Source organism: Malania oleifera, chromosome 1 (genome assembly GCF_029873635.1).
Source record: "Malania oleifera isolate guangnan ecotype guangnan chromosome 1, ASM2987363v1, whole genome shotgun sequence".
NCBI lineage: Eukaryota > Viridiplantae > Streptophyta > Magnoliopsida > Santalales > Ximeniaceae > Malania > Malania oleifera.
In genome coordinates this window covers 99,611,990-99,630,771 of record NC_080417.1, presented here as the reverse complement: position 1 = coordinate 99,630,771, position 18,782 = coordinate 99,611,990, and the positions used below count along the sequence as shown (strand labels likewise).

Here is an 18,782-nt window from a genome sequence, read left to right as displayed (position 1 = left end):
AAAGTATGAGGTGAGGAAATGAGTTTGTTATAATCACCATGACCAAAAAAAAATGAAAAATAATTATTTAATGTATTCCGGATATTTTCATAAAAGTCCTCCTAACAGGTTCCACGTGGGATGAAGCAATGGGTGTCCAAATCTTCTAAGCAACGTGGCTTTATATAATTCGTCCTTCTTTTATACGGAGCACTATCGGGTCCCTTTATATTCCCCCCAAATAAATAATCATTTTCTTCTTCCATATCACATCCATGTCCTCCGTCCTCTTCCCTCCCCCTCCATCTCTGAATTCGCCAGCACAGCTCTGCTACTACTTTTTCCTGGACGAAACTGCCCTCCCAAAGCACCAAAATCGCAAGGGAGTCTTTGCATTTCACCGTGTAAATATCTCACTTCTCCTGTTTCCCGGTTGCCCTTCCGCTCACATGCAAAGCCCTAACTCTGGTTTATCTTCTGCATGCAGAGTCCAGTCCTGGGCTTTTCGGGAAGATGAAGAAGGGGCGCTCTGTGAACTGAGGTGAGAAACCGTATCTGGGTTCATTGGTGTTTTCGATCTAATTACAAGAGTCAGCTTCTTGGTTTCAAATCCAAGTGTCTTGGTTGATTTTGATTTGGGGTAGGGACTGGGTAGATTTTCCTTCATTTGAAAGCAGTGCTGATTTAGAATTACGGACCTGTTAAATCCAAGTTTTTTCTTTTTTGGTTTTAATTTTGCCTGGACGATTGGCTTTATCTTGATTATTTAATTTAAATGCTTTGAATTTTGATGTTGAGGTTGTTGTTGGATCTGAAACATCAACTACAATGAACATTCTTTGAGAAAATGAACTAAAACAGCGTTCTGTGTGCGATTTATCCTGGGAGTAATAATGGTCTTTTCCGGATGTAGCTACAGGGTTCTTCAAAAGCGCCAAGATAACTGTATGGTCTTAGGGGTTCAGCCTGAAGAGGTCATACTTGCTAAAATGATCTAGAAGGGTGTTCTGCGCGCGATCTGTCAGTCGTGGAGTAGCGTTTCTCTAATGTTTAGGTATAGCTACAGAGATTTTCCAAAATGCCCAGATAACTGTCTGATTTTTGGGGTTCAGCTTGAGCCTTGAAGAGGTCATACTTGCTGCAATTTCTGACCCATGAAGAATTTCAAAGTTGCTGAAACTTAAATTGAGTACTGAATTTGACATTTTGCTTAAATTGCATTGCTTGCTGATGCATATATAGGGTTAACATGCCAATAAATTTGCAAGTTTAGCTGACGTTAATTTCCTTGTTAATGCATGGTTCTGAGCTCTCTCACATAGCTTACTCAATTGAGTTTGAGGTTGTTGGAAAATCATTAACAGGTCATTGCTATGTTGGCATAGATGTTTATATATATCTTGTTATGTGCATTTATGGGATTTATATGTATTTTATGTTTCCATAAAATATATCTTTCTCTGTTTCAAGCAACAATTTAGGCGTTGTATGCCCCTCAATTATACTTTCAACAAATGCTGCACATATTTGGACAAGTCTCAAAGCATTGAGTTAAGATCGTGTGCATCTCGTCCTTCCTAGGTGAGTGATGGCACGGAGCCTTGTGCACTAGTTCTGACATTTACTACACGTGTCTGGACATTTCTTGAAGTCTAGTTTGTAATATAAAAAGGATCAGGACATATAAAAAATTAATAATGCAGTTAAATATTTCTAGGACAATTTAAGAATGCTCTCGTCCTCATCAGAGGCTTTGTTTCTTGCAGCATTAAATATTTCTTTGACAATGTATCAAGAAAAATAAATCTCCTTTATATCGAGATATTTGTTGCATTTATGAAGCTTGCGCTTATACAGCTGACTAAATGAGCCTTATGGTGTGTTAAAGCTTGATATATATATCGGTGGCCCACAACCTAATAGCTTTTAGGTAAAGTGGTACTCTTCAGAGCTCGTTATTGAGAGGTCATATGTTCTAGTCTTGTTGCCTGTGTTTATGATCTGGTGTTTAAAATATTATTGTATACCCTTCATGGTCTTAAATTTCCACAAAATTTTCGAAATTTCCGTCAAAATTTCCAATTTCCGTCTCCCTCGAAAATTGAAATAGTAGTCAATTTCTCTCTTGCTTAATTTCCATTGAAATCTCAACGAATCATCCGATATGTATTGAAACCTCGAAATTTTAGCAAAACTTGTCGAAATTTTAACTAGACAATGAAATTTCGTCAAAATTCAAATGAGAGATTTAGGAGTGAAGTGAAATTTCTCTTGTAATTTATTTTATTGGAACAAAAGATTATTACAAGTGCTTTTGAAATTATATGAAAAAATAAACTTACAGCAATATTTTATTTTATCATTCATGTCTAAATTATCAATATTTGTATAATAAATAATATGTAAATGATTTATGAATTTCATTTGCATTAACTGAATATGTTTAATGTACATTATCTTACAAATATGTTTGATACACATACTATTTTACAACATTTCCACCTTATATAGAACATAGTTGTATTTAATTTGTAATATATGAGTCTTAAAACTTATATTATTATGTTTGTTAACCATTTCTAAAGTTGCACAAATAATTCCATGCTTTACTACTAGTTTCCGTTATTTTTTCAAATCGAAATCGAAATTTCCATCGAAATTTTCGTACTTTTGGAGCTTCGAAACCTGAGTCGAAATTGAAATTTAAGACCTTGATTTCCTGTAATGGGTGTTATTATCGTGTGTCTTATCTCTTCATGTGCTACTAGGCTGCATGTGTGGGGGTGTGTTAAAGCTTGATATATATTGTTAACCCTCAACCTAACAGCATAAGCTTTTAGATAAAGTGGTATTCTAACATGGTAAAAAATAGGTGTACACTTTATATTTATATTATTATTATCTCGTAAGAAAAATTATTTGGTTTTCTTTGAAAATAACAATTCCCTAGGTTTACTGTGTATAATTAGTATTCAAATCTATCATAGTTGTTAAATGTGTAAGTAATACTTGGGCCTAGGTACACAACTGAGGAACATGGTCTGTGCACATGTTAAAAATCTATATAAAATGCTTATACAATGAATTATATAATTATAAGAAAATTACCCTTAATATTGATACAAATTGTGCATATGAACACTATTAATTTAAGCCCTCATTTGGAACCTAGAACAAGAATTCATGGGATTGGGAATCCCGATCTTATGCATTTAGATAATTTACGCTGGAATCAGAATCATTAGGACATATATGGTATTCTTATTTTTTGTCACTGTAATAAAATTGCAATGTTGCCATTTTAGGTATGCAACCCATTTCTCCCTGCAGATTGCCATTCTCACTTCCCCCCATCAGAATGCCAGTCCAGATATCCTGGATCAGGATTTCCTCTTTTTTAGAGAGGCTTCACAAAATTCAATCCCATTCCATTTTCTCCTCTCATTCCCATTCCATTTGTTTTTGAATACTAAATGCGGCTTAAGCTCTAGTAGGCAACCGTCAATTAAATTAATGTACAATCGTATGTAGAGAATACATCTGAAATTATTTTCTTGATTTATAATATAATCATATATTTTCTACGTACATAAATTTTAACTTGAGTTGGCTTGATTTTAGGTCATGCTTTTGAAGTATTTGAAACATTTTGGATCAATTGAATAAGTCAATATATGGTTGATCAAATCAATTACTTAACTCTCGGGTTGAACAAGTCCATAAACTTCTCTAAGAAGTAAGAGTCTATGTATTTGATTAAAAATTGACCAAGGCCTTAAGAACCATTTTGTGTAATTATTTTATTTGGTGTTTTGATTTCCAATGGTTTTAAGCTAAATTAACATTTTGTGTAATTATTTTATTTGGTGTTTTGATTTCCATTGGTTTTAAGCTAAATTAACTTTATGTAACATTTATCTTGAGGGTTATCTCTGACCTCAAAATTGGGATAGACACTGTCATGAAAGGCGGAAACCTTTATTTTATTATGATGATATTGAAAAGTTGCATTGGAATTTTTATTGTTTTGAAATTTTAGTTTTTAAGTAGTTTTATTGAATTCAAATAGGAGCCTTTCCCCTTTGCTTGTAAAATTTTTAAGTTAAAAAATGACATTTGCTTAATGATTTTATGAGTAAATAAGCTATTGACTTTTTTTCAAGATTAGAATCATAAAATATAAATCAGGCACTTAGATGCATGCGTGCAGAAAAGAAGACAGTCTGCATCTGCTCTTGGCACCTGGCTGAATGCGCACATCTGATGCTGGTTGCCTTGGTTAAGATGACTTAAAGCACGAACCTTGTCACCTGCTTCACATAGGCCCACCTGATGCATGCTCGTGATATCTGCATATTAAACACACATCTAGGTGGTTTGAGATTGCCTTGTAGATCATGTGAAATTAGCAGAGGTATATTTCTGTGTATATATTGCTAAATAAAATACCATTTTATAAATAATGCACAAAAAATCAGATGTTTAATTCAGTAGTGTGAAAGTGTGAATGGATGATGTGAGGCTGGAACAAGATTAATGAATTCTTTAAATTATAAATAGAGTCATAGACAGTCAAATGGTTAATTGAATAGCTTGAAAGCATGAATACATCATTTTATGGGCTTGGTATGGTAATTCTCTCTCTGTTCTTTTCATGATTGCTATGCAGATTCTGTTTCTTTTGCTTCCTTCTTTTAGATCCATACATCAAAATTAACTTGACTCACATGGCTGGATAATTTGTTTGGCATTTGAGTAGTTTTGTGTTTATTCTGCTAAATAATCTTTAGTTTCTACGACAATGTGTTATGTGGAATGTCAGAAGACAGGGATGAAAATATTTAGATGACTTGTTTTGTGCGGGTTATTTGGTGATCTATTGGTCCTACTTATTTTTTGGTGATAGAAAAATTAATGGTGAACACATCAAGAAGAGATTTTCATGGTTTCTAGGGAAAACAGTGGCAATTCATTTTTCTAATCAGATATTTTAGTTTCCTGCTGTTATTTTGCATGACAACTATATTAAAGAGTGAAATTCTTGCATCAGCAGCATCAAATAGTTCTGTTGCATGCTCGGAAGCTGGTGAATGGCTGCCTGACCAGATTAAATTTAACCATACATGAAATTGGAGGAAAATTTTAGTTTCCTGCTGTCATTTGGCATGGTTTTGCTCCATCCCCCTTTTTTAGAAGCTTTTGAAATTTTCAAATGAATAGATTGGTTTCGAATGTGAGATTTATGACATGTTTGGTTGGGGAATGTGTGTATCAAGTGTCATCACTAATAACATATGTTCCATGCATGATCTTAAATTTCCACAAAATTGTCAAAATTTGCATTGAAATTTTTTATTTCTGTCACCCTCAAAATCGAAATGGCAGTCGGTTTCCACTTTGCATAATTTCCGTCAAAATCTCGACGAATCATCTGAAGTTTATTGAAATCTCGAAATTTTAGCGAAAGTTGTCAAAATTTTAACTATAGGATGAAATTTCGTTAGAATTCAAATGAGAAATTTAGGAGTGAAGTGAAATTTCTATCTTAATTTATTTTATCAAAACAAATGAATATTACAAGTGCTTTTGAAATTATATGAAAAAATAAACTTACAGTCTTACAGTAACATTTTATTTAACCATTCATGTCTAAATTATCATTATTTGTATAATAAATAATATTAAATGATTTATGAATTTCATTTGTATTAACTGAATATGTTTAATGTACATTATCTTACAAATATGTTTAATACATATACTATTTTACAATTTTTCCACCTCATACAAAACATAGATGTGTTTAATTTGTAATATATTAGTCCTAAAACTTGTATTATTATGTTTGTTAACCATTTCTAAAGTTTCACAAAGAATTCCATGCTTTACTACTAATTTCCGTCATTTTTTCAAATCGAAATCGATTTTGACATAGAAATCAAAATTTCCGTTGAAATTTCCATACTTTTGGAGCTTCAAAATTTGAGTTGAAATCAAAATTTAAGACCTTGGTTTCATGGGTAGTTTCTAGAATTGTGATATATATATATATTTTTTTGACATTACTAGGTGGGGACAATGATTTTAACAAAGCAGTACCGTTGCATACACTCAGCGAGCTGCGTATGTACAAAAGGGCATCTGAGTGAAGTTGTGATTTTCCTAGTTTTTCAGCAACTGAACTGGAATCCTCAGCTAATTGCTGCACTGTCCTGTGTATGCAAATGGTTTGATGATCTTGCCAAGAGAGTACTGTGGAAGGAGTTCTGCAGGACAAGAGCCCCAAAGATGATGCTTGATCTGCAGTCTAGTGGGAGCCACAGTGTTGATGGCAACTGGAGGGCGCTTGGAAAGCTGCTTATTTACTGTTCTGGATGTAACAAAGGAGGCTTGTTCAACAGCATTCAAATCCCAGGCCATTTTGTTTATAGAACCCGGTTCTCTAGGACTTCTGGGAAAAGTTTTCTCCTACCCCAATGCAGAACAGATGTTCTATATGTGTCTGACCCTTGTGAACATCTTGACCAAGGGGAAGAGGGGGATGTGGGATTCTTCCGCGGAGTTTTCAAGTCATTTTCAATGTCGAAGGTTCGGAAGATGCTGATCAAGAGGGAGGCTCAGTTCCATCCAACTGAAGTGTGTCCTTATTGCAAAGCGAAACTGTGGAGCATGCTGCAAGCCAAAATGATACCTCAAAGTGCAAGCTGCAGGTTGGGTGCATATGAGGATTGCATCGAGTATTATGTGTGCCTTAATGGGCATATGCTTGGGATCTGCACCCTCTTGCCGTTGTCCGATTCAGAAGAGGCATCTGAGTTTGAGTGACAACTTGAATGGAACCCAGGTACCTGCTAGCAGCAATAACTGATATTTATATTTTAAAGAAGTTGCCTTAAACCAGTAATGAAAGCAAGAGGCTTAAATCTTTAGGGAGAATTGAATAAGATTTTTTTATTGCTGCAGATTGATTTTCTATTAACTTCTAACTTGAAGGAATTAGTGATACCAATTCTGACAAAAACCCAGCATAAATTGACCCAAAAATAAAAAAACAGAAATTAAAAAAAAAAAAAAACTTGCCTTCAACATGCATTTATGTTGATGGGTCATTATTGTAACTATCACGTATCTCCATTTTCATGTGGTAGCAGGGCCATATCTGCCTTTTACCCGTCTCTAGCTTTCTACTGGATAGTTCCTACTTTGTTTCCCTTATTTTCCAGCCAATATGTTACTAGTCGTTTATTTATAAAAGTTTCCTGGATGCCTCAAAACATTCTTTTTCAACTCTGGGGGTAACTGTAGTCTGGCTAATGATACTGGGGGAAGGTGCTCTATTTATAGTGATCATTAATGATCAAATAAATTCCATCAATAGGATACATTACACAACAAATTTTTCCAACGTGATCTTCGGGAGGCTGGCCAGATGAATATATTTACCATTCCAAAATGAGTTTGTGCCAGCTGAGTCCTCTTTGATTCTATTTTGTATGAATAGTTACTCTAAAGGTTTGAGGGTCTTGGTCTACTATTATTCTGCAAACTTGAATTTCTGGTGCTAAGCATCCATTTGAACCATGGTTTCAAATAACGGTAACACTCCATGTAATGTTAACAGTTGCGGTGTGTCGCGGCCGTCACGGACGTTATGTTATGGCTAATGGACACTGCATCCATGAGTTTTTTTTTTTTTTTCATTTCTTTGCCTAAGAAAATTTCTTGAAAACATATAGATTTACATGTTTAACCCATAATCCTATATGCTAATGTTTTAAATGATTTTTAGTAAATTTTAATTACTTTAAATATGGCATACACTACAAGTATTGGATGTCATCTTGGTTGCTTTAGTCACTATTGATGAGAAGAAGCATGCATTTGCTACTTTTGACTACTTTATTGATTCTAAGTGGAACTCAAACTAAGAAATCATAAATATAAAGAAATATAAAATATGAAATGCCATCTTTTGTACTCTTTTAGTCGTTAATGGAATTTTTGTTTTCCAAAAAATAAAATATAGAATGGTCATATGTTAAACAAGAACAAAAACACAAAATAGAATGTAACTTATCTCCAAACTAGGTGTAATAAAAACAGGGAAAATTTTTTTTTTGAAAGAACTTAGAATACAAACACATGTAATTTAATGAGAGAAAAAATTGGGTTTATTTGAATGGTAGTTACTAAAAAAATTCATGTTAAACATCGAGGAAAATAAACCCAAAATGATTTTTTTTAATAAGAAAATCACTAACTAAATAACTTGAGTTTCTAAGCTTCAATAAAGGGAAAAGAGAGGGGAAAGAAAAAGAAAAAAGGACTCAGAAACCCCATTTTAGTTATTTGCAGCCAGTCTAGCACTGTAACGGCCCATAATGGACCGTAACGGCAGTTACAGTTGTGAATCAGAGTACCTTGGATATATCGGCCTGTAACAGTTTCGGAAGGCACCAATACCATTGCATAATGTCTGTAATGGTGGTTAGTTGATTTTTTTAAACTATGATTTGAACTTAACTATTTGGCTTAGCCTCTTGGGGGATGTCATCATTTGAACTTTGGCACCTGAAATTGCCTTAAAATTGAGAACTTATTCCCAACTTGTGATGATTTAAGTTTGCCTAATCATTTTTCAAGAAGTAAATTTTTGGCTTCAGAAGATTCTGACTTTATGCTGTAATTCTATATTTCTATCCCTATTGGAAACTATGGATAACTATTTTTCATTTTAACTTTTTACAACTTATTTCTCATAGAATTTTCAGGAGCGGCCAAACAATTCCTTATGCCTTTGCTGCTATGCCTCTCATTTATGTGATGTTAAACGTTTATGCCTATGTGGTTCCTAATTTCATGCATATTCTGTTAATTTTTATTGTTAAATTTCTTCTCTTTGGCTATCAGATTATAATCCATCTAACGAAGATATGTTTTTCCTGGACAGATTTCTGATCATACAAGTACGAATTTGTATGGATCTCCATGGAAGAACCTGTTCAGTTGATCCCTTTAGTGGAAGCTGAAATTTATTGCCTGGAATATCTCCCAAAATCAGGAGTGTTCTGCTTCTCAGTCTTTACATGGACGAATCCTTCCCAGCAGAGGGTTAGGACTTGGGAGTTGGAAGCTGTTTTAACCTTTTCCTTGGTCGTCTTTTACTTGAAGGTTATTTTGGAACTTGTAATTCTGTGTACAACTGTGCATTGTATGACTGAATCGTCCGATATATGGATTTGAATGGCATATTGGTGTCTGCAATATTTACTCCTTTTTTATAATTAATCAATTGAATTACTTGTCTCCTTGAATCTCTCTAGTGATGTTGACAAATCAACTTAAACCATTATTGCTTTTGTGATCTTGGTGGCTTTTAAGCCGTTTCTGTTTCTACTTTTTCTGCAGTTTGGCCCATCAGTTTACTTTTTCTCTTTCACAAAATCCTTATCCCTGTCCCTCACCTTCACCCCCATCCACCACTCTCAAAAAAGGGAAGAGGTAAATAAAGAGAAGGAAGAAAATGGGAGTAGGAAGAAATGGGAGAAGGAAGCATTAGTGGCAGCTGTGGCGGTGGGTGAAGCTGGGAAGCAGTCTTTGGTTGCTAACAACGGGCTGTATAACCCTAATCCTGTTTCTCCATCCTAGCATGGAAATAATTATTTTCCTATTTTTGGCAGGTGACAGGTTGTTTTCTTTGTAGCACCTACTGAACGGAGCAGGGTTATTTTGAGATGAAATGAGCATTAATGCCTGGCCAAAGAACATTGATATCATTGCAGCAGCATATCTTTCACAAGAATTTTAGATGAACATTGATGCCCGAAGTCTCTGAGTGCGCTCATACAAGAGGATGCTTAGCATTGGCCAGGCTAAGGAGGAAGCTTAATGATCCCATCAACATCAACATGCATAGGTAAGTTTGAAAATAGTTGCATCAGCCAACCATGTTGGCTTGTCTTAACCTTGTTAGATCATCCAACCTTGATTTTAAATAGTTGCCCAAAGTGGAACACACACACACACACACACACAAGTACATAATGAATGGATGGGTTAGAGAGATTTTGTTTGCCCACTGAAGTAATCCTTTCAATAACATTTATTGCCACTTTCTTTTGATAATAATAAAAAATCCTATAGAGGGCAGAGAATTTTTCTGAAAACACCTCTGAATCTACAGCCTCTATAGATAGCCCACAGTTCAGCTGCCAAAGAAGTAGAGTTTCCACTTCGCAATCTTCACAGCAAACTCACTTAACCAGCAGCTTGCATTATCTTGAATAACACTGCATCTACTTGCCAATCCTGGGTTAGCCTTTCAGGATCTGTCAGTATCTACTGTAGTTCATCCAGTTAGAGGAAAACTCAACCCTACAAAGTGCAACTCTTCTTGCTTTTGATCAGCGTTTGTCCTCATCGCCTCCCTTCCAAGCTCTCTCAAACCAAGTAAGCTTATGAAATGATGAAATAGTTATGCACTGCTCAGATTCTACTTCCAGAGCCACAGAGATGCTGCAGTGGAGATTATGCCCATCTCAAGTCACCGTAACATTTGACTTTCTCTGTAAGATTGAAGCCCACACTGTCCAAATCACCTTTGTAAAACACACTTTTTTTTTTTTTTTTTTTTTTTTTAAGCATGGGACAATCTAACCATTTTAGTTTCAAAAAGATTGTCCCAATTTTCCTCCCCGCAAATTGAACACGCAGTATGCACAGCGATTAAGATTGTGCTTTGCCCGGGTAGTATTAGATGGACAGAGTCATGGTAGAGAAGCCTCATGAAATTGAGAATTCATTGTGTAGTCCTAATTAAGTTTATGGGTATTGTTCCAGATAGCAACCAGGGTTCGAACCATCAAACCAAATGCAGGCTGTCATGAATAAGCCATTGGCAATATCTATGCTGCCAAGTGTCACGGACCCCCAAAATGGGACTCAAGTAAGGGCCGTGTAGCACTCGTTGAGAGCTCTCCCTCGACAAGTCAGCTAACTCTCACACGTTCAAGCCTGCAAGCACGAGCACCAGGTGAGTCTCAATACTCAAGGAAAACAAGGAACAATAGGATTTCACATGAACAATATATTCTTATACACCGAATAAGAATATAACAATCAGAGACATCATAATCCAAGGCAACAGAACACCACAATGAAAAGAACTACTTGTATTATTCATCCACAAGAGAATCACCATACAAGCGATAACACAGATATTCATATATTCATTCTAAATCCCTGAAGAATACAATTATAGCAATATCTCACTCCCCCATTTTCCCCATTACATTGTCACACCCTAACATCCTCCCCCACTCAATTTATCGACGTCCTCGTCGATGTGTTGTAGACGGCTTTCTCACTCTTCTGATGTCGATGTAGACGTCGTTGACTACGAATTTCTGAAATCTTCAATCTTCTGTATAGCATGCTGAAGGTTGTCTGCTGTTTCCCAACTATTCTCTTCTTCCCTCAGTCCTAACCACTGAACCAGAAATTGTTGTTGACGACCGTCTAGATTGACGACTCTGTCTGCAATGATCTCCTGGACTTCTTTGGTGACAGGATGCCTTCTGGAAATTGTTGATCTCCGTAATTTTTGTCGGTGCGGATCTGCTTCATCTGTGTGGAATGGCTTTAAATTGCTTACATGAAACACGGGATGAACTGGACGTCTGTGGCTTTTCATCCACTTGGGTTGCTCAAGCCGATAAGATGCATGTCCCACCTTTTCGATTACTCTGATTGGACCTTCGTAACGACGTAACAGCCTTTTATCCTTGCCACGAAGAAAGCGAAATGTCTCCGGCGGCACTTTTACAAGAACCAGATCTCCAGCTTCAAATTGTTGTGGTCGTCTCCCTTTGTCAGCCCATTTCTTCATGCGCTTGGATGCTTTTTCTAACTGAGCTCGGGTGACTTCAATGTTTTGCAACCAATTTTTCGTGAATTGGTAGGCTTTTGGGCAATTTCTTTTGTATGGACCATCCAGAGTGTGTGGAAGAGTCGGTTGTTGACCTGTCACAATCTCAAAAGGGCTTTTATTAGTTGCAGAAGATTTCATAGAGTTAAAACAGAATTGTGCCGTGTCTAGTAAAGTAACTCAATTCTTCTGATTGGAGTGAACAAAATGTCGCAAGTATTCTTCCAGCATCCCATTAAAACGTTCAGTTTGACCATCTGTCTGTGGGTGATAGCTCGTGGAAAGATTAAGGTTTGAACCCATCAAGCGAAAGAGTTCACCCCAAAATCCCCCAGTGAATCTAACATCCCTATCACTAATTAAGCTTTCTGGAACACCCCAATATTTCACCACATGCTTGAAGAATAACTGAGCTGTCTTCTCTGCTGAACACGGCTTCGAGACTGGTACGAAAGTTGCATACTTTGAGAACCGGTCAATCACCACCAAAATTGTGTCAAACTCCTCTACTTTTGGCAACGAGGAAATGAAATCCAAAGAGACACTCTCCCATGGCCTAGCAGGAACTAGCAATGGCTCCAATAAACCTGAGGTCTTCTTTCTTTCTACCTTGTCTTGTTGACAGATCAAGCACGTTTTAGTATAACTCATCACATCATCTTGCATATTTGGCCAATAGTACCCCTGTGTAATCAAAGCATGAGTTCTTCGCCATCCCGGATGACCAGCCCACAACGTATCATGACACTCTTCAGTAAGGTTTTCCTCAAGTTTCCAGCCTTAGGCACATAGACTCTCCTGCCTTTAGTCATTATCAGTCCATCTTCTACCCAGAATTGTCGTGTCTTCCCTTCGTCTATTAGTTTGCTTAGTGACTGCGCCTGCTGGTCTGTACTTAAATGTTCCTTGATAAGATTCTTCAAAGGTAGCGCCACCCTACTAGTTGATAGATGACTGATGATTTTCAATGCTGCCAATTCAGTTTTTCTACTTAAAGCGTCAGCCACTTCATTCGTCTTCCCCACTTTATATTCAAAAGAAAAATCAAATTCAGCTAGCTTCTCCTGCCAACGGGCTTGTTTTGACGTTAGTCCAGGTTGTGACAAAAAATGAGTAACTGCTACATTATCGGTTTTTTACCACAAATTTGGACCCCAAGAGATAGTGCCTCCACACCCGAAGACAGTGTACCACTGCGAGAAGCTCCTTTTCTTGTGCTGTGTAGTTCCATTCGGCACCCGACAATTTTCTACTTTCAAAAGCAACTGGATGCCCTTCCTGCAAGAGAACTCCCCCTAATGCAAAGTCTGAGGCATCTACTTGCACTTCAAACGGTTTTGTCACATCAGGAAAGATTAGCACAGGATCTCCTACAATCTTTTCCTTTAATTCAACAAATGCTGATTGGCACTCTTCTGACCACCCCCATGGTACCCCCTTCCTCAATAAATTCGTTAACAATACAACTCTTCTAGAGTACCCCTCTATAAACTTTCGGTAGTAGTTGGCTAGACCCAAGAAAGATCGCAGTTCTCTAATGGATGTAGGTGCTCGCCACTCCTTGATAGTTTTTACTTTAGCTGAATCCATCCGAATCTGGCCCTCCTCAATGATATGCCCCAAGAATTTAATACGCTTTTGAGCGAAAGCACACTTCTCCCCTTTTACATATAACTGATTTTCTTTGAGTTTTTGAAAAACCTTTCGAAGATGATCTTTATGTTCTTCTAAGGATGTGCTGAAAACCAGTATGTCATCAAGGTAAACAACCACAAATTGATCAAGGTAGTCTCGAAAAACCTGATTCATTAGAGAACAAAAGGTAGCGGGTGCATTTGTTAGCCCAAAAGGCATGACAAGGAATTCAAATGCTCCATACCGTGTGACACAAGTGGTCTTCGGTTCATCTCCCTCAACAATGCGCACTTGATGATATCCCGACCTCAAGTCCAGTTTCGTGAAATATCTAGCTGTACTTAACTGGTCAAAAATATCAGCAATCAGTGGAATAGGATACTTGTTGCGCACGATCACCTTATTAAGAGCCCGATAATCTATACACAAGCGCAAACTACCATCTTGTTTCTTCTGAAATAACACTGGGGCCCCAAAAGGTGCTTTTGAAGGCCGGATGAACCCTGCTGCAATAAGATCATTCAGTTGCCTTCTAAGTTCAGCTAACTCAGGCGGCGCCATTCGATAAGGGGCACGTGCTGGCGGCTTTACTCCTGGCAAAAGTTCAATTTCGTGGTCAATCTGTCGTCGAGGTGGTAAAACCCTGGGTAGTTGTTCCGGGATCACCTCCTTGAACTCTTCTAAAACTTCCTTAATCTCAAGTGGATATTCCCCTACTTCTGCATCTTCTGAGACTATTGGTAGAACCACGAAAGAAGATTCTCCCCTTTTTACTCCCTTTTTGAATTGGAGGGCTGAAAGCAACTTCCTCTCATCGAAACTGTTGTAAACTGCGGGGACCGCACAAGGTGCACTTCCCATTATCATAAGACAATCCGCAGCTGGGATCGGCATTGAGCGTGTCACTTTAAGAAAATCCATCCCCAATACCACATCAAAGTCGTCAAGGGGTGCCACAGTGAAATCAACTGTTCCAGACCATGATCCCATTTGGCATGCCACTTTAGGTACCACCCCCACCGTGGTTAATGCTGGAGAATTCACTGCTTTTATCTTGCCCACATCTTTATCTACTCGCAGTTCTAACCGTTGAGCTTCAGAATCAGCAATGAAATTATGGGTGGCCCCTGTATCAATCATGGCCCTGATTTTCTTTCCATTCAAAAGTAAATCCACATACATTAGTCCCTTCTCCTGAGACTTGTTGTTAATTACTTGACGCTCTAATGCCCCCAAAAATCTCAAGGCTCCCACCATATTTGGTTGTTCTTCTGGAATTACTGTCGAGGTTTCGGTTTCCCCTCGAAGGGCCTTCATAGCATTCAAAGCCTTACGATCGGGGCACTCCGCCACTCGATGTGGTCCACTGCAAAGAAAACAAGAGATCGGTCGACGCTCTCCACCCCCTGTTCGTCCGCCCCTCCACTCCCTATTCATGGGCGCTCTTTTATCTTTCCAAGAACTATTTGTCTCCTTATCCCTTCCCCCATTTGTGGGCTTGTACACTTTGTTGGGACGGGAATCATTATTGGCGGATGTAGGGAAATTTCGCTTCCCAGAAGTATCTGAAAAATCATCCAACCGTTCAGCAGCAGCGAGGGCAGAAGAGAGATCACTAGCACCTTGCCGACGTATTTCATTTCTTGGCCATGTCTTCAAACCCTGAAGAAAATGAATCAGTTTATCCGATTCAGTCATGTCTACAATGTCCAACATCAAGGCTTGGTATTCCCTTACATAACTCCTTAACGAGCCCGTCTGTTGCAATTCCATTACTTTGCACTTTGCTATATACTCCACATTTTCTGGATAGAATTGGGCCTTCAACGTCTGTTTCAACCCCTCCCATGTGTTAATGACACATCTATTGTGCTGAATATCATTCCATTTAGTTCTCCACCACAATTTTGCATCCCCCACCAGGTATACCGTTGCCATATTGACACGATCCACTTCTAAATCCACTCGGGAGCATGTGAAGTAGTGTTCCATATCAAAGAAGAAATTGTCTAGCTCCTTTGCATCTCGTGTACCCCCAAAACTTTTAGGTTCCGGTACCTTCCATCGAGAACTCTCATTTGGATGTGCAACTGGCCATCGGGCTAACTGTGCCACTGCATTCACTTTCGCAGTGATCTCTTGTAAATCCCTCTGGACTTGGACCACCGCACTTTGGACATTGCCCATCTCCTTCAAATCTCCCTTCAAAGCAGTAATGGACACTTTAACATCTTCTGTAAGGAAATCAAGATTATCAGTTAGCTCCCGTAAGGAGGCCTCAAGCTCTATTGGCTCTCCCCGTTGGGACGAAAGAGATGGCAATATGCCCTCAATATGTTGTAGCCTACTCTCAAAGGCTTCCAACTGCTCGATACTCTTCTGGAAGGCCTCAAGCTCTCTTGGCCGTTTCTCCAGGGATTTCACACTTGGAATGAATTTTTCAAGTTCCTCAAGTCTCTCCACGACTTTTGATACCCCATAGAGATTTTCTCTAGGGTTTTCTTCAGCGGCCTCAAGCTCTGTTGACTCGCCTTTCTCTTTTATCAATGTTCCCACCAACCCTTGGAGGTCACCGCACGTTGTCTCCAGGGTTACAAGTTTTATCTCAAGCGCCTCAATGCGCTTCACTCTTCCTGACTTATTTCTCCTAATCCCACGCATGGCGCTCGCACACACTGTGCTCTGATACCAACTGTCACGGACCCCCAAAATGGGACTCAAGTAAGGGCCGTGTGGCACTCGTTGAGAGCTCTCCCTCGACAAGTCAGCCAACTCTCACACGTTCAAGCCTGCAAGCACGAGCACCAGGTGAGTCTCAATACTCAAGGAAAACAAGGAACAATAGGATTTCACATGAACAATATATTCTTATACACCGAATAAGACTATAACAATCAGAGACATCATAATCCAAGGCAACAGAACACCACAATGAAAAGAACTACTTGTATTATTTATCCACAAGAGAATCACCATACAAGCGATAACACAGATATTCATATATTCATTCTAAATCCTTGAAGAATACAATTATAGCAATATCTCACTCTTCCATTTTCCCCATTACATTGTCACACCCTAACACCAAGCTTAAGTTATCTTCCAGCTGCATGAGCATTTTATTGGATAAATTCTCAGGGAGCATGCTTGATAACTCTTTCACATCTCCAACCAGTTACTCAGTTAATGTCACTTCATAAATGGCCTTAGCCGCCTCCTTATTGTCGTTTTTCAGGAAACACTGTTCGGAGTTTGGACTGTGCTGAGCTCATCAGACCTTCTGACTTCTTGGAGTACAACAATAATTGCCAACACAATCCAATACCACTTTGCTTTGCCCCACTGCAGCTTCTGCAAAAGGGTAGCAAAGAAAAAGTGAGGCAGCTCTAGGCCTTGTTTCTAGACAACTTCACTCATTATTGAATAATTAAATTTTTAGGGTACCTATGGTTTCTGAGTTTTAGGTAAGTTGTCATTTCAAAGACGCAAAGAGAGCTACTTTATGTGACATTATGCTAAATTATAGGACGAAAATCTAGAGTTTTTCTCATTTTATTATAAAAAATAAATAAAATATAAAATAATACTCTGAATAGGAAAAATTTTTCCAAACTAATGCTTACGTAATCTCGCAATTTCATGCTGCGAGATTTAAACTGATGGCCGCTCTGCCTTCGACGCGTGGCAAGGAGAGAAACAGCTGGCAGGTGACGCGTGGCGATGCTTGAGGAAATCTTGCAGCTCCAAGCTGCGAGAATTAATGAGGCATCGAACTGAAACGTGACGCGTGGCTGCGAGAGTTAATGAGGCATTTGGTTAATGGATTTTATTGCAAAATTCGTATCTCTAAAATTTGTATGGTATTTGGTTAATGGATTTTATTTTTCGCGGTATATTTAGTGTCGTGGGTAGTCAAAGTAAGATTATTTGTGTATTAAAAAAAAATAGCTTGCATTTAACTGTGCATGGAAACTAGTGTCATAGGTGTTTAAGATTATTTATTGTATCGAGTTTTAATAAATCACTTTTTAATAAAACAATTTTATACCTTATCTCAAAATAATAAATTAAATAAGAATAATCTACCTACCCATATGATAGTATCCTAAGATAATTTTCGTAAAATTTTAATTATTTCTCAGTTAAAATTAACAATGTGTTTTATTTAAATTAAATTATAATTAAATTTAATTATAATTTAAAATATAAAATTTAAGTTTATAAATTTTATAAAACTTAAATTTAAAATATAACAATTGTTTCATTGTTAAAATATAACTTTCCCTTATTAAATTTAAAATTTAATTAAATTTAATTTTTTAAAGTTATAATTTAAATTTAATTATAACTTTCCCTTTTTACAAATTTACATTTATATTTAAATAATAAATTTAAATTTGTCTTGCAAAATGTTTAATTGTTAATTTTAAATATTACATCCAATAAATATTTTGTAGCATTATAATTACTAGGCATTTTTATAACTTATTGAGAAATTTATTTTTTTCAATTATATTTTTATAAAATTTTGAAATAATACAAATTATTTCGTCATACTTATATAATTAGTTGGACCAAAGTATCAAAGCAGTCAATTCGAAATTTTTGTTCGGTCTCTAATCCACTTATTTGACTTTAATCATTATATTAATCATATATATTTTTTAACTTACTAAATTAATGTCATTTTAAAATATCATTTTATTAAGGACAAAATTGTTATTCCACATGCATTTCATAGTTAACTAACAAATTATTCATTTCGTCAATAAAATTATATTATAAGAAATTTTTTAGTATTTTTTTTGTAATTTCACGGGTTAGAATCATATTTTCAATTTTTTTTTTCGATTTTATCCAAATTTTTATGTCAAAAATACTTATTTATAATCAATAATTTCTTTTTTTTTTTTAAATTATATATTTAAAATTTGTTAAAAAGTAAATCTAAATTGATATTTTTTTCATTAATTAACATTTTTATTTTCTGAGAAACTTAGGATAATGCAAAGTCAGTCTTTGTAAAATTATGATGATTTATAATTTTAAATTTTAATTAATTGTCTAAAATATAATGTAAGTACAGAGTCCAATCCAATAATCTTTGGCCTTTATATGCAAGAAGAGCATTTAGTAGAATAAATTGGTAAAAGGCCCTTGTGCCATGAACCATAATCTATTTATTAGCCTGCAAGAGTGTCAGTAAAAAATCCCTGAAACGATTCGTTAGACCTAGGGAGAA

The 18,782-nt window shown here is 36.7% G+C and overlaps 1 protein-coding gene across 15 annotated transcripts; it reads left to right on the top strand.

Moving 5' to 3' along the window:
* Window positions 1-235: 235 nt before the first annotated feature.
* On the top strand, window positions 236-17,577 carry LOC131147252 (EID1-like F-box protein 2). 15 transcript variants are annotated; one of them, XR_009134659.1, is made up of 6 exons: window positions 236-383; window positions 467-619; window positions 893-1,033; window positions 6,049-6,823; window positions 8,930-9,895; window positions 16,776-17,577. XR_009134659.1 is itself a non-coding variant. In XM_058097024.1 (6 exons), exon 5 carries the CDS (start codon window positions 6,058-6,060, stop codon window positions 6,802-6,804), a length of 747 nt encoding a protein of 248 aa, XP_057953007.1. In that variant the 5' UTR covers window positions 236-383; window positions 467-520; window positions 899-1,033; window positions 4,190-4,393; window positions 6,049-6,057; the 3' UTR covers window positions 6,805-6,823; window positions 8,930-9,293. The 15 variants fall into 15 exon arrangements, 11 of the variants coding, with proteins under 11 accessions (XP_057953007.1, XP_057953009.1, XP_057953011.1 ...); XR_009134658.1 differs by lacking the exon at window positions 16,776-17,577 and adding an exon at window positions 4,190-4,393 and having other exon boundaries at window positions 467-520; window positions 8,930-9,293; XR_009134657.1 differs by lacking the exon at window positions 16,776-17,577 and adding an exon at window positions 1,461-1,560 and having other exon boundaries at window positions 467-520; window positions 8,930-9,293.
* The last annotated feature ends 1,205 nt before the right edge of the window (window positions 17,578-18,782 follow it).